The following is a 16,988-nucleotide window of genomic DNA, read 5'->3' on the forward strand; positions in this document are numbered from 1 at the left end:
TAGAGAGTCGAGTTACTACCTGGCAGAGAGGATAAGAAGAAAGTGAAATATAGAAAAGTGATTTAATCTCACTACTACAATTTTGTAAAATATAATTTGCTTTTCCCCTAGCATAGCAGAGTTTCATGCTGATAACAAGCTACTGAATTAATAAATCCATTGCAACTATTGAGACTTTTCCTTTAATACCATGATGAATGCTGAGCATTAAGAAAAGGAAAGGCATTCTTTGTACAGATATTACTTCTACCAGGTCTACATCCCTAACCTTAGGAAAAACGCCATCAAACACTGAGCAATATCAATGTGAAAATCATTTGTGCATCTCATTTAGAATACTGTATTTTCCACATAAAATCACACTATTTCCTGGAACACATTAGCTTATTTTCCAATTGGAAAGATATTTAGAGGTCTATTTTGTTATCATTACATGTGCTTAACTCCAATTACCGTTAATGGGAGTTGTGTGTCTCTAGTCACAGTAGCCTCTGAACTACTTAACATTATTGCTTTCCATTACCATCCTCATTAGAATAACTCTCATCTCTTCTACTAACCTGGACTACCATGGTAATCTGGGTTTCTGTTTTCTTTGCGTGGATTTATTTGCATGTAACAAAGGATATAAATTACATAACATGGCCTGTTTCTAGTTCTGAAAACATTACAATGTCACTGAGATTAGAATAGGGTTAGAACTATTTAGAAGAAAGTGAAGTTGCTCAGTCATGTCCGACTCTTTGTGACCACATGGACTGTAGCCCACCGGGCTCCTCCATCTGTGGGATTTTCCAGGCAAGAATGGTGGAGTGGTTTACCATTTCCTTCTCCAGGGTATCTTCCCAACCCAGGGATTAAACCTCGGTCTTCCACACTGCAGGCAGGGTTTTTACTGTCTGAGCCACCAGGGAAGCCACATAAGTAGAAGTAATTGATTGGCTTCTAGACTTGCATTTTGGAAGAGTGCCACATGTATACAATTCTGTTGGAATAAAATAATTTGATATACTTTAACACCTATGGTATCTAGTACACACTAAATTTGTAAAGCATATTATAAAACTTGAAAAAAAATGTTTACAACATAGAAGCACTATCAACAACAAATCTATACATTTAATTCCAATTATTCAAAGTTTTGATGAGGCAAAAGTAATGAAGACAAGTGCCTTATAAACTAAGTAGAATTGTGGATGCTATTTTCCTTAGTGCTGCCCTGTACTGTATTTCCAGGCGGAAAAAATGATAAGAAGACAAGGAAAGGGGCTTGTTAAGTCTTTAAGAAAATGAAGAACCCTAGGAGAACTCTTACAAGCATCACTAGGAACTTTAGAGTCACTTGACTCATTGGCACTCAACAAATAGACATCTGCCTAGCCTTAGTAGGATAGGCTAGTTACCACGTATTGAGTTTGTCAAGCTGTATTGTTTTCAAGATGTTTTGTGATTATAGCCTGATGTAGAGTTCTACAGTGTGCTCAAAAAATACAAGTTTGAAAGGAAAATATACATTACAGAGGATTATTTCCACCAGATATTAAAACATATTATGAGATTAAAATAATGAAATCAGAAGTCATTGGCATAAAAATAGTTGGAAAAATACTTAAGTTGATGGAAAAGAAATGTACCCTAGTATAGGTAATTTGGTGGTGGCTCAGATGGGAAAGAATCCGCCTGCAATGGGGGAGACCTGAGTTCCATCCCTTGTTTGGAAATATCCCCTGGAGGAGGACATGGCAATCCACTCCAGTATTCTTGCTTGGAGAATCCCCATGGACAGAGGAGCCTGGCAGGCTATAGTCCATGGGGTCACAATGAGTCAGACACAACTGAGCAACTAAGAACAGCAGCATAGCATAGGTAATTTAACATATGATAAAGAGATCTATCATGAATCAGTTTAGAAATTCATGATTATTCAACAAATGGTGCTGGAACAACCCATTTCCTCTTTGCAAGGAAAAAAGCAAGCGAGCAATGTGGAAGCTTACCTGACATTGTACAACAAACATTCTAGATCATTTAAATAAATGTTTTTTTAAAAAATCAAACCTTAACAATAAAAGATACGGTTGAATGTTTATCAAATGTCTCTGCCTAGAGAAAGACGTTCTAAGCTTAACGATAAAAGAATGGATCATAATGTAAAAGGCTGACTGATTTAACTACATAAATAAAAATAAAACCATATGTTCTTGAAAGCCGACAACATGAACCAAATAACAGGCAATCAACAAACGAAGGAAAATATTTCAATTGGTTAGTATCTATCTGTAAAATGTAGAGTTCAAAATAAAAACAAAGCAAAACTAAGACCCTAATAGATTACTGAGTAAGGGATATGATCAGCATTTAAAGGAAGAAATATAAATGGATAATAGCATAAAATTTCTACTTTGCTAGAATTTGAAGAAGGGCAAGAAGAGACAATCATATGCTAGTTGTCACTTTTCACATTAGCACATTGTCAAGAGATTAATACCTAACAATGAGAAAAGACAAGTTAATTTACTTATTGCCAATTGGATTTAAATTACTACAACCATTCTCGGATACGATTTGGACTTAATTTTGCATACTTAACAATGCTACTTCTACACATGATGTGTATAAAATAAAATATAAACTATAAGGATGTTCATTGCAAGGCTTTTTATAATAGAAAAAAAAAAAAAAAGGAAGCATCCTAAATGTCGAACAGTAGAGAAACGGTTAACCAATTGTGGCATATTTATACAAAAAGAAGAGTAGCCGTTAAAAATTTTATTTTCAGTATCATATTTCAAAAGTTTAATGACATACAAAATTTCTATTATACAATAAAATGTTAAATGAAAGAAGTAGAACACCAAATTGCATGTATAGTTTAAGCTGAACATTTTTTTTAAAAAAGACACTATTCTGATAAGTGAAGAGAACGAATTTGGTCAATGAGTGGAGAAACTGGCTGTCCACCAGGAGATTAGGCCCAAACCTAATTCAGGTGCCACCTTCCTTCCAGGTGTTTATAGTGAGTGAGAAACTGTATCAAGTCAGGATCCTCAAAAACAGGGGGAGAAAAAAGCAACAGTTTTGGAATCATGGTACAGAGGGGGAAAAAATATATAAGTTTGTATGAGATGATTTCAGTATAACGGTCTAAAATAATCTTTCATCAGTATTTGGCATGTGAATAGCTACTTCAATAGACATTTCCTAAGGTGACCTAACCCTGGAGAAGGGAGCGCAACCCATTCCAGTATTCTTGCCTGGAGAATTCCATGGATAGAGAAGCCTGGTGGGGCTACAGCCCATGGGGTCATAAAGAGCCAGACACGACTGAGAAAATAACACATATACAACGCAACCTAAAGTTTTCTTGGTTTTCTTATCCTGAGCTGCATAAAACCCATCCTCTGTTTGCCTTTTTTTTTTTTTTTTGCTGGAAACAATGCCTATCCATTGATGATAAATCTGCCACACCATCATTTTTGAAGAGTTTTGAAGAAAAGAAAGCTCAGAATAAATTGCAGAGGCCTTCTCTTACTTTGTTTTCTAGGCAGCTAATTAGCATTAAAATGGGATGTTTCCCCACACAATGTGACAGTGTGCAGTGTATGCCAGGCACACTTATTTTATGTTACCCTACTGGGAGGGTACAGTTGCATTGTGTTTGAGTAAGTCACGTCAATACATCTAACATGTCTATGAAGCGCCAGTTCTTCCATAGACAACAGGTGGATACCTAACCTGGGGGGGAATGAATAATGGACAAGTCTTTTTATCACAGGTTTTCAATTTCAAGTTCACCTGCTCATGCAATATACAACACACAGCCCTCTGCCTTTGGCATACACTCACTTTGGTAGAGGAGTGATTAAACGTTTCTCGGTTCCATACTACAAGCTTGAGTCCTTCGGTCTGCCTCGCACCACATTTTTTTTTAAGATTTATGATAAGGTTATTCCTCCGTTATTTCACCTGACAACGTTTTCAGTAGGAAGGAAATTAAGAGGGTAGATGGAGATATGGATCTGAAATTTGGTGACATTCAGGTATTTCATGAATGATGTGCTTTGTACATAGTTGTTGAATAAATGATTGCATGAATGAATTTTAGAGCAATACAATAACAGGTTTAATCTATTCACTCAGGACTCCATTGGGAAGGTTTTGAGATGAATGCCAAATCAATTTGTGCTTAGAAAAAGCATAAAGCTTCTTACTCTTATGACAGTGGGGAAAGCCTTGACAGTGGTTTGAGCTGGTTAACCTGATATTCACAGTGTACAGAAGCATGTTTTAGCTGGGCCATGTATTTACATTTTCTCTTCTGTGACAGATTGGCTTATTGTTTTGGATTTGGTCACCTCTCCTCTATGGACTGCACATTTTCATATAACTATGTCCTTCTCCTCAGTGTCACACTATGACTATGTTACTCTTTGTAGAAATAGAATCTTTTCACTTTCACGCGGGGCATCAGGCCTTTGGTGACCAAAAAGAATCTGATAGGGTATGCATGCCCAACTCTGGTGGATTTAGAGGGTACATCTTGAGACTGACGTCTCAGGTTTTATATAGCATTAATCCTTGTGTTTACAAACAATAGAATCCCTTAATAAATTCTTAGACCATGAGGATACATTAGATTCTCTGCGGCTGCTGCTAAGTCGCTTCAGTCATGTCCAACTCTGTGCGACCCCATAGATGGCAGCCCACCAGGCTCCCCCGTCCCTGGGATTCTCCAGGCAAGAACACTGGAGTGGGTTGCCATTTCCTTCTCCAATGCATGAAAGTGAAAAGGAAAAGTGAAGTCGCTCAGTTGTGTCTGACTCTTAGTGACCCCATGGTCTGCAGCCTACCAGGCTCCTCTGCGCATGGGATTTTCCAGGCAAGAGTACTGGAGTGGGGTGCCATTGCCTTCTCCGATTAGATTCTCTAGGCTTGCTTATTCATTATGTTGCCTCGTACATTCAGAAAATGGAAACAGAAGAAGATTATGACAAACCATGTTCCCTCAGCCTCCGATATGTTTTCCTGTATCTCATTGCACAATATCCCCCACAAGTAAACACACATAGATTGATGCTTCCCCCCATCTTCCTTTCTTTGATTTCCAAAAATACAACAAGGCAAATTGGAAAGGGAAGCCACTACTGATTAACAAAGCCCTACCCATCACCTCAGGCAAATACATGTTTTCTAAACTATTGACTGTTTGGAGGAGAGACTCCTATTTTTTTTTTTTTTTTTCATCTAAACAGTTCTAGTATCAGTAGTGTTAGGAAAATAAGTAAGTGAGTCTGGTTCAGTCTGGGTCTCCTGGAGTTCTCAAATCACATCACACGGGCACCTGCCTCCTTCACCTATATTTCTAAATAGGAAATCCAGTCACTCTCACAATCACCCAAATAACTCCATCACCTCTCACAGCAATAATAACTAGCATTTGCTCTTTTCTCATAAATTTGATGCCAAGTATGTGTCCTGGCCTCATAAGGATCAGAACACTGACTATTACCCATTAGTATTTAGTTGTACTTTTAAAACTTCAGTGATTCTGGGAACTTCCTTGGTGGTCCAGTGGCCAGGAGTCTGTGCTCTCAATGCAGGAGACCCAGGTTCAATCCCTTGTCAGGGAAACAGGTCTCTGAAGATCCCATGCAGCCAAATACATAAATTATTTTTTAAATAATTCGATGATTCTCAATCTTTGCCTCAAGTAAAACATGAATCTAGGTATGAAAATTTGCCATCATTAGATTGTAAGCTATTATACTGTGAAAAGATATGAATATTTATATTATATATATATCCATATTATATATACATATAACATTATCCTCTAAATTGCACTTCTGCACTGATCCATACAAGTCTAGAGCATAAACATATATTTTGTACCTAAAATAGTTTTAACATAAACACAAAGAATTGTAAATAAATCACAGAAACCCAGATCAGTCATTGCTGCCATTATTTCTAGAGTCATTTTTTCATAAACAATGTTGGGGGTTGACATTTCAAAAATACAAGTAATGACCTTTACAGAATTGCTCTACTTATAATTATCTCAGAAACATAGGGACCAATTAAGTACCAAAAATATTTAAAGAGAGACAGAGACAGAGAAGGAAGGGAGAGAGGGAGATAAAGAGAAAGGAAGGGAAGAACTGTAGAATCATTCCCTTGTGTGTATGCCAAGAGCTGGATTTGGGCTGTGAGCCAGTGTTTATCCTGCCTTCCAAAAGCTTTAATGTCCTTTTCTCAGTTCATTTTGACTTAAAAGTTTATTTTCTCACATCAGGTGCTACCAATAAAGCTGCAGTTTGATGTGAATCCTGACATCATTTACTTCTGCAAGGCTAGGTGTTTGTATGTGGTGCTTTTCTTGAATCCAGTGGGCAGTGAACAGTGGTATGGGGTACCAATAGCATTCCTGGAGTGAACATGGATGCCAGTTGACCTTCATGTGTGGGATTACCAAGGCACAAGCCTTTTTTCCAGCTGGGACAGTCCTCTGTGAATGCCACCATCATTCTCATATCTGATAGCTTTAACACTGAGCACTTAAATGCTAGCAATGCAATGGTAACCATCATGTTACAATCTCATTTGTAAATGTCTTCTTAAAAGTCCCAAACCAACCTGTATGTGAATCAGTGACATCTGAGTAATAAGCCCTTTATCTCAGAATGTTATCTTTACAATTTTAGTGGATTGTGATTGGTATCACTTATTAAATAATGGAATTTTTAAGAGTATCTTTAAAAGGATACCCAAATAATCCATCACTCAGATGTATCTCTGAATAGAAAAAATATCTCTTTCTTTCTCACCTCTCAGTGATAATAATGCATTATAAGGCACTTTAAGCGTATGGCTGTTTGGCTCAGTACACTCATACCATGGTATTAATGAGGCCAAGGTCATGGAGGCCAGTTAGCTTTGCTCTGTGTACTGACCACAGACTACCCGGAATCACTCAAGAAACACTGATGATGTGTTTCTCATCAAGAAACACAGATGAGAAAAGTTCCATGGCAAGACCTCAGCATTTCTCACAGTCCATCCTCCCCACAGGAGAGGCAGGATATATTCCAAGGTGTCATCATCTTCTCTCTCAAATTGCCAACATCCGTTGGATCATCAAAAAAACAACAGAGTTCCAGAAATACATCTACTTCTGCTTTATTGACTATGCGAAAGCCTTCGACTGTGTGGATCACAACAAACTGTGGAAAATGCTTCAAGCGATGGGAATGCCAGACCACCTGACCTGCCTCTTGAGAAACCTGTATGCAGATCAGGAAGCAACAGTTAGAACTGGACATGGAACAACAGACTGGTTCCAAATTGGGAAAGGACTGTGCCAAGGCTGTATGTTGTCACCCTGCTTATTCAACTCATATGCAGAGTACATCATGTGAAATGTCAGGCTGGATGAAGCACAAGCTGGAATCAAGACTGCTGGGAGAAATATCAATAACCTCAGATACGCAGATAACATCACCCTTACGGCAGAAAGCAAAGAAGAACTAAAGAACCTCTTGATGAAAGTGAAAGAGGAGAGTGAAAAAGTTGGCTTAAAACTCAACATACAGAAAACTAAGATCATGGCATCTGGTTCCATCACTTCATGGCAAATAGATGGGGAAACAGTAAGAGACTTTATTTTTTTTGAGCTCCAAAATCACTGGAGATGGTGACTGCAGCCATGAAATTAAAAGACACTTGCTCCCTGGAAGAGAAACTATGGCCAACCTAGACAGCATATTAAAAAGCAGAGACATTACTTTGCCAACAAAGGTCCATCTAGTCAAAGCTATGGTTTCTCCAGTGGTCATGTATGGATGTGAGAGTTGGACTATAAAGAAAGCTGAGCGCCGAAGAATTGATGCTTTTGAACTGTGGTGTTGGAGAAGACTCTTGAGAGTCCCTTGGACTGCAAGGAGATCCAACCATTCGATCCTAAAGGAAATCAGTCCTGAATATTAATTGGAAGGACTGATACTGAAGCTGAAACTCCAATACTTAGGCCACCTGATGTGAAGAACTGACTCATTGGAAAAGACCCTGATGGTGGGAAAGACTGAAGGCAGGAGGAGAAGGGGATGACAGAGGATGAGATGGTTGGATGGCATCACTGATTCAATGGACATGAGTTTGAGTAAACTCCAGGAGTTAGGGTGATGGACAGGGAGGCCTGGAGTGCTGCAGTCCATGGAGTTGCAAAGAGTCAGACAAGACTGAACGACTGAACTGAGACTGAGATCTTCATCTTAGGGAGGAAATGAGGAGGAGCTTGGGAGGCCCCAACATCTACCTCTGAATAAAGCAGCCTTGACACTTAGGCATTAACTTTGCATTATAATCCCCCATCATACCATTGATTTGCTGTGTAACCTTCATCACTAAAGCAGAGATAATAGGATAGAATGAAATGGGTTTACCTCCCGGGGATGTTGTGTGAATTAGCAAATTAACGAGTGTAAAGTGTTAGCATTTATGTAAGTGCTGGTGGTTGTGATTATTTCTAGGGACCTACTCTCATTCTAAATAGAGAATCTAAGTATATTATGCTTCTGTCAGAAGGGGATTTTCACCCACATCAATTGCATTTAAGCTGAGCATAAAACAGAGGTGATAATAACATAGTAGTGATCACCACAATGCAGAGCTGTAAACCTTTTCCCTGTTAAAGCTAAAACTATTTTCAGCAACTTTCAATGCTTTTAAACTTTGCTTTCAAAGCTTTGTGCCAACAGTTCTCTCTACAGTGATTATTTTTCCTGTGACGGGTGAGGGGAATGGGACCTATTCATTATTCATTCCCATAATGACTATATAATGTATTGAATTTGTTTACATCACACAATCAAGCAAAGACTTGGTAGCTGATTTGGTTGCCACATATTGCAATCATTGTAAAAAAATTTAAAAAAAACAACAACTCTTTTTCAGCTCTGCCCACATTGATGTCCTCTAGAGGTAGCCAACATACAGATTGAAAACTCATGGGGAATTGAAGTGCTTTCCAACAAAAGGCACTGTACATAGATCCTTTCAATTTAACATCTTTACCAAGGAATTTTGTTGTCGCCTGCTATTTCCAAAGGGACTGTGCTTGAGAGAATTCTTCCATTTCTGTTATCACTCTGACTTCACTTACCAAGAAAAGTCATTTAATGCTATTTCAGACTCTTGAACTCAGCCTGGGAGCTACAGCGTGAACTCCTCAGATCTGGGCTTCATGTTACCTATTTACATATTCATTTGAATTAATTTTTCAGGACTGTTTGAAAACCTCTCTCAACCTGACATCATGCAATAGCTGGGATCTAAAGCTCACCATGTTTTTGGTTCTCTTTTCTCTTTGTCTTATAGATAACAGACGAGTACCTTTGGAAAGGTCACGGTCTCGCCACAATGGAGGTATCTCATCTAAGTGATTCCTGATGCCAAAGAATAAGAAAATATTTAAGTAAACACAATCATACAGTTTGAGAAGAACAAAACCTGCTCTCAAGGGATGGAGAGGAAATAAGTACATTTCTGCAAAGATCAAGCTAAGCTGGATGAAATAATGTGCATATATAAAGCTATTTCAAGACTCCTCCCACAGTTATACTAACACAAATACAATTGCCAGGATTTTAAAACATGCATTTCATTTTAGTGTGAAGATGTGTATTATTTGTTGTTGTGTGTGACCTGACAGTGATGATGAAAAATGTAAGAAATTGAAGAGTTCTAAAGGCATTCAAAACCATTCAGTCTGTCAAAACTGTATAATGTTACTCAAATTTTGTCACACACCACCCGCCCAAAAAAAAAGGAAGGGAAAAGAAAGAATTCATCAATGTCTACTGATTGCTGTTAATTAGAAAAGTAAAAGACCAGTGAAAATGTGTGTGTTAATGGTTTGGAAAGGCACTGATATTGCACACTCTGTAAAAGAAGCCATCTTGGAAACTCAGAAAATGTACGACTTCATCCCCTTCAAGTTATTTAGAATCTAATCTCAAGTGAACGTTGATGGATGCATCTGCTTTGGCTGAAATTAAACTTAACATTAATCTAGAGTTTCAGCATGATATTGCAGGCACTTATCATTGCTAAAAATAAACCAAAGTTTAACAGAAGCGGTTAGAGAAAGTAATTTAAACTTTATTTAAAGAGGTATTTTATAAGTATGCACATATATCTACTTTATACAAATGCTTTGTATGGCTATTTTTGAGAAAAACCTCACATTTTAATGTTTATGCTAGAGTTGAACCTGCAAATTCTGTTACCTTTATTTAGATTTTTAAAGGTGAATATTGATCCCTGTTCTCCATGGTTTCTTTCTTCTCTCTGTTGCTTCTTATTCCCACGACCCCCTTGAAGGCAGGGAATAGAGTTCTAAGAGACCTGAGAGGAGAAAGGTTTCTCTCTGCAGGAGGCAGCAGAAAACTCTCTGATAGGTCAATTGTCTTATCTGCCTCTTTCCTCCCCCTTTCCCATTCTGCCATGGTGATCTGAAGAAGAAAAATGATATACGTTATATATGTATAGATATTTATATATCCTGCTACAATAATTCCACATCCCAGTGACTAACTGAACTTCTCAATCATCATCATACTTAACTTACCTTATTATATTAACAAATCATTTAAATGCTGCCAAAACAACTCTAGGAGGAAAAACCAGGCTCTACATTTTTCTTAAATAGATGAGAGAGGAAAAGTCATACTTAACTTGTCTATTACTTTTTAAAATGCATTGAAAGAATGTAGTATAACGTCTCTGGAGTATAATTTTAAGACTAATCCATGCAGATGATAATGATTGTTGTAAAAGTTTTCTTACAGGTATATTTCTTATATAGAAAATCCTATTTCTACTTCCTCTAAAGCACATTATAGATATTCAGAAAGAACAAATGACTGGCTTGGCAAATCACTACCTGAGATAATGAAAACGAGTGACCTGTAGCTCACAGTTTCTTTTCTACAGATGTAGAATCATTCAAACTGCTGCCTTTTCCTCCAGTTCATTCTTACTTAGGTCTTATCCTTTGCAAAGCTCTGAAGATGCTACAACAGAGAAATCAAAAGCAGTAACAGAATCTGAGATTTTACAATTTTATCCTGTCTTAAGACACACACATATGCACACGCACAAAGAAGTTTAAGGGATATATCAATTTCACATGCTGTTTTTTAACAATAACAACAACAAACACTTAGGTTCTACTAATTTATGTAAATACTAACATTTTTAACTTCACAAAGTCTTTTCTGAAATCTTCATTGTATGGCTTCTTTGAGTCTTTTGATAGTTTTTCAGACTGTAGGAAAATGATATTTTGAAATATTCACCCTGACTAATATTTAGGGACATTTCCCATGCCATATTATCAAGCTAGTCAAGGTAGAAATACTGTTGCATATCACCTTTTCCAGATGTGAACTTGCCTTATTTTTTAGTTTGTGGGGAAAAAAAAGTACAGTTATTGATAAATTATATATTTGTATTTAGAGTAATCCTACACACTTTTCACAAACAATGAGACCTTTCAGGGTCTTTCATGAAATTCTGATAAGTCAATTAAAGGGTTTGCTTCCCAGATTTATAATGATCCTGCTTTAGCCATTTGTAGTTTGTTTGGGGTTGAAAATTCTCACCAGAAAAAAATACATAATGACATTTTTAGTACAGAGTGTATAGAGCCAAATTATACTAAATCTTTTATTGAGTTTATTACTGCCATAATTGAGAAGCGCCTTCCCTGGTGGCTAAGATGATTAAGAATCTGCCTGCCGTGCAAGAGACATGGGTTCCATGTCTGGGTCAGAAAGATCTCCTGGAGAAGGGAATGGCTACCCACTCCAGTAATCTTGCCTGGAGAACTCCATGGACAGAGGAGTCTGGTGGGCTACAGTCCATGGGGTTGAGAGCAGAACCACTCTTTGAGCTTCCCAGGTGGCTCAGATGGTAAAGAATCCACCTGCAGTACAGGAGACCTGGGTTCAATTTCTCCTGCTCCCCTGGAGAAGGCAATGGCTTCCCACTCCAGTGTTCTTGCCTGGAAAATCCCATGGACATAGGAGCCTGGCGGGCTATCGTCCATGGGGGTTGCAAAGAGTCAGACATGACCGAGCGACTAAGCACATCCACACACAATTTCTGCGGATTTTCTTCAGTGTTTTTTAATAGTGCAAAACACTTTAAAATGTTTACTAGTTCCATTAGTTTCCTTTGGCTGCTGTAATAAATTACCACAAACTAGGTGACCTAACATATCAGAAATGTATTCTCTCGTGGTTGTTGTGGCCAGATGTCCAAAATCAAGGGCCATGCTCCCTCCAGAGGCTCCAGAGGAAAATCTTCCCTTGTCTCTTCCAACTTTGGGTGGCTCTTGGCATTCCTTGGGTTATGGCTACATCTCTCTGTCTGCTCTGTCTTCACATTACCTTCTGGTCTGTGTGCTTAATCTCCCTATGCCTCTCTCATAAGGACACTTTTGTTATAATTTCAAGCCCACTGAGATAATCCAGGATAATTTCGTATGAAGAGCCTAAATTTAATTCCAAATAAGGTAACCTTCAAAGGTTCTGGGGATTAAAATATGGACATATCTTTTTGGAGGTGACCTTTAGCCCACTATAGTCTGCCTTCTGGACCCCCAAATTTATGTCTGTCCCCTGTGCAAAATATATTCACCCTACCCTAATATTCCCCAAAGTCTCAAACCTAAAGTTTAAACTCTCATCCAAACATCATCATTTCAAAAGTCCCAAATCTCATCTAGATCATCTAAATCAGCAACAGATCAAAACCCTAGGGCAAAATTCCTTTGCATCTGTGAATCACTGAAACATGACCTCAACAAGGCTCCTGCTTCCAAAATGCAGCAAAAGGATAGGCATATGATAATAGTTATAGACATTCCTATTCCAGAAGGAAGAAAATGGAACAAACATAGAAACGAGTTCCTTGTCCTGATGAGTTTCAGAATTTGGCAGAATCCCTTTCCCTGGTGGCTCAGATGGTAAATGCGGGACACCTGGGTTGGAAAGGTTGGTCCCTGGTTGGGAAGGTCTTCTGGAGGACGGCATGGCAACCCACTCCAGTATTCTTGCCTGGAGAATCCCATGGACAGAGGAGCCTGCAGGGCTACAGTTCATGGGGTCGCCAAGAGTCCCTGAGCAACTAAGCACAGCACAGGACACTGGTCGGAGCACCATGTCTTGTGACCTCAGCCAAGTGCCTGAGCTTCAGTTCTGTTCTCAGAATCCCCTTAGGTTTCAAGGCTTGACAATAATCCTGCTTGTCTCAGGGTTGCACCCTTTAGGTCTGCAGCTCTGCCCTAGAGTTGATCTTTTCTATCAAAGGGTAGTATCTTTTTACAGCTGAATCATCCTGTTTCTTGCCTGTAAAGTTTTGGTCGTCTGACAGCCTTCTCTCATTTTGTCCTGTCTCTATCCCTTTTGGGCCAAGATGGAACTGTTTCTGCTGGTGTAATTTTTTAAAAAAACGTTGTGGGCTCCTCATGAATATCATATTGATTTAATAGAGAGGCAAGAGAGTCCTCACAGATCTTTGCCAGATAATGCCGCCTCTATTCCTGGCTTTGATCCAGATGAATGAGTAGATCAGTGAATCAATGCCTAATCTCTATAGCACTAGCCAAAGGTTGCCTAGTCTTGGCTTTATCTCCAGAGCCCACTATCCTGACAGTGAATCTCTTCATTTTAGCATCTTTTGCAATCTGAATAGGGGCAGAATTTCCTGAATTATCAAGTGCTGGTTCCTTTCTGCTTACCAGTTCTTTCTTTGATTTATCGCTTTCTCTTATATTTTACTATAACCTCAAGAAAAATCTAGACTATAGCTCCCATGCTTTGCTCTCACGTTTCCTCAGCTGAATACCCAAATTCGTCACTTACAGATCTACTTTCCATAAGACGGTTGGAGACAGTCTGGATAAGCTTTTTTGCCAGTATAGAATAAAGATCACCTTTCCTTTAGTTTTCAATAAAATATTCTTCGGTTCCTTCTGAGCCCTCATGAGAAGGATCTTTAACATTCATATTCTTCCCAACAGTCTGTTTAAAGCAACCTATGTTTTTTCTATCATATACATCAATATTCTTCCCGCCTCTACACATGATGTAATTCCAAAGCCACTTGTACATTTTTAAGTATTTGTTATAGCAGCCCCTGACTTCCTGGTACCCAAATCTGTATTTTGTTGCTGTGGTTGCTGTAACAGAGTATTCCAAATGTGATCACTTAAAACAACAGGCATTTATTCTCTTACTGTTTGGGAGGCCAGAAGTCCTAAACTGAGGTCTTGGCAGGGCTGTACTCCCTCTGGAGCGTCTAGGAGAAACCTTCCTTGCTTCTCCCAGTTTGTGATTGTCATCATTCCTTGACTTGTGACCAAGCCTCTCTCTTCTCTATCTTCATATCGCCTTTCCCTCTGCATATCTAATCTACCTCTACCACTTTCTTATAAAGATACTTGTGAAGGCATTTAAGGCCCATCAGCTTATACATAATCTGCTCATCTCAAGATCCTTCACTTAATTACATCTGTGAAGACCCTTTTCCCAAATAAGTTAACATCAAAGGTTCTAAGAATTGGGATGTGGACGTATCTTTGGGGAGTCACCATTCAGCTCACGACACTAGTTATTGCACATAAATGTACTTTTCACTTTTTAAAATGCATCCTTGGTGCTCAAGTCAAATTCAGTGTTGTCTCTAAAAGCCATTGTATGCACAGGCTACTGCATGCTTTGATGTTAAATGGCTGAACAGTCTATTCGAAAATTCAGTTGATACTTTCCTTACTACAGCAAATTAGCTTGAAAAAATAATTAGTCCCAACTATGAGGTCTGGTGTATCTCTTCTGCCCCTTTTATGGAGTCTTTGACCAAATATTTTCTATGATTAATAATGTAGGTATAAAGCTACCTCTGATACAGAAGTGTTCTTTATAAGTTTATTTTAGATATTGTGAATCCCTTAACTGAAAGGAGAGGTGACAGCAAAGCCTATTTGAATGGATACTGAGGGAGGTTGTGCCCATACCAAGACACTCAGAAGAAGTATTTCAGTAGCAGAAATATGGATTCATGTTCTCGTTTTGCCTCACAATAAATGCCTGTCTCTTTGCAGGACCAAGAATGACTTGCAATCTATCTGTAATGCATACCTACTTATTCAATAAAGCTAAGATTACATTAAATGTTTTATTGCCTATGATAATTAATATCAAGGATGGGTGAAAAGGTACCAACTGAAGTAGAAAGGCAGGAGGTAAGAAGAATACTCCAGAAGGAGAAGCTTCAACTTAACAAAAGTACCAAAGTATTTCTATAAGGACCTGGTTAGGTAGAAATCATGGGATATATTCAAAGACACACATACCTGTGGGAATCATAAGATTTTCTCTAAGTATTCTTGAGCACTTCTTGCCAGAGTGGTGGAGAGATGTTTGTACACCTTAAAAGTGCAGAAAAGTCAGAAGGGTGATTTACATCCTCCAGAGAAACTGTTTCTACAGAGGAGGGTTTTTAACCTTTATTATACAATGAGAGTAAATGGGCTTCAAATGCTCAGAGGGGTAAAAATCTGGATTTAGAAATAAAGGATTGTAGACAATTATTCTCTGGAGGGCTTTTGAAAGAATCTCTCTTCATAGGTGGGCTGACTTGAAGATGAATGGTTGGACAAGGTAATAACCAGGTCTATAAATGATATGATCCAAAGTACCTGGCAAGACCATTGTTTCCCTTGGAATGGTTTCCTCCAGGACTCAAATATATTAGTTTTTCTCTCCTGCATTGACCCAAGTAGGAAAACTCCTTTGTAGGGAGTCTGAAAACCTGAATATCCACAGCTAAGGGAATTTGAGCTCAAAGGAAAGTAGAAATCTGAAAATTGATATATATGCAATGCATGTAACATGGTATGCAATTTTGATTTATAGTAAAAAGAAAGCAATAGCCAAAGAGCCCATTTACAGACTGAATTTATTTAGATGTCTAGAGTCCCAATAGCCACAAATAAAATATTATTATAGTTGTATCCATTTCAGGAAAAAACAACTTACAAATTCATGAAATGTACAAATTATGACTTTGTTCCTAGTTCTTGGACATTAGCCAGAATTCAGACTTTAGCCATGATGACCCTATATCTTGGCTAATAGAAGTTCAGCCAGTATTCTTACCTATATTTTGGCTTAGGTGCAGACAATATTTTCACCTTTTGATGTGTATGAGTAAAGCACAAGAGCTCTTATCATATTATTAGAAATATTAATAATAAATCTTCAACTTCTGTACTTCGCTAAAGGCTCCAGTGTGGCTATTTTAATCATCGAGTGCCCATTCAATAGACACTGATTTCAGGACACAATTATGAGTTAAACCCACAGTTCCGCATTCAGGGTTCTCACAGTCTAATGGGAGATGGAACATGTACAAAAACAACTGGAATTCAAGATGGAAAAAAAGTGATCAGTGTCATAAGAGTGGTACAGATTAGGCCTAGGGAAGTTCAGAAAAAAACAATGTTATAGAGAGATGCGGTGAGGTGGGTATTGAGGTGGAAAGCAGGTATCAGCGTAGACTTTTGGGCACTGGTGGCATTTGAAATGAAATTTAAAAGGTAAGTAGATTTGAACATGTCAACTTTTTATTCATTCAGTCAAAATTTAATGAGCACCTCCTGTGTGCAAACCACAGAGCTAGGCTCTGAGACCATAACAGTGAACTGGACAGATACAGGCCCTATTCTCATGTGTATGAGCAAAGCACAAGAGCTCTTCTCATATTATTAGAAATATTAATAATAAACCTTCCACTTCTCTACTTCGCTAAAGGAACTTAATTGTGTGTGTGTGTGAGGAAGGAGAGAAGGCATGAGCAGAAGCACAAGCTTTGATGTGCAAGTGTGAAGAATGTGGAACAGTTCCAGTCGGATAGAGCGTAAG

At 38.3% G+C, this 16,988-nt stretch overlaps 1 protein-coding gene across 1 annotated transcript in view; it reads left to right on the top strand.

The window, feature by feature from the left end:
• Positions 1–9,698, top strand: part of DIAPH2 (diaphanous related formin 2) — a 980,877-nt gene extending 971,179 nt beyond the window's left edge. Inside the window, exon 28 of the mRNA XM_068961943.1 lies at positions 9,376–9,698. Within this exon, the coding sequence (XP_068818044.1) occupies positions 9,376–9,440 (65 nt within the window). The 3' untranslated portion in view covers positions 9,441–9,698. The remainder of the gene's footprint in view (positions 1–9,375) is intronic.
• The last annotated feature ends 7,290 nt before the right edge of the window (positions 9,699–16,988 follow it).

This window comes from Capricornis sumatraensis, chromosome X (assembly GCF_032405125.1).
Source record: "Capricornis sumatraensis isolate serow.1 chromosome X, serow.2, whole genome shotgun sequence".
Classification (NCBI taxonomy): domain Eukaryota; kingdom Metazoa; phylum Chordata; class Mammalia; order Artiodactyla; family Bovidae; genus Capricornis; species Capricornis sumatraensis.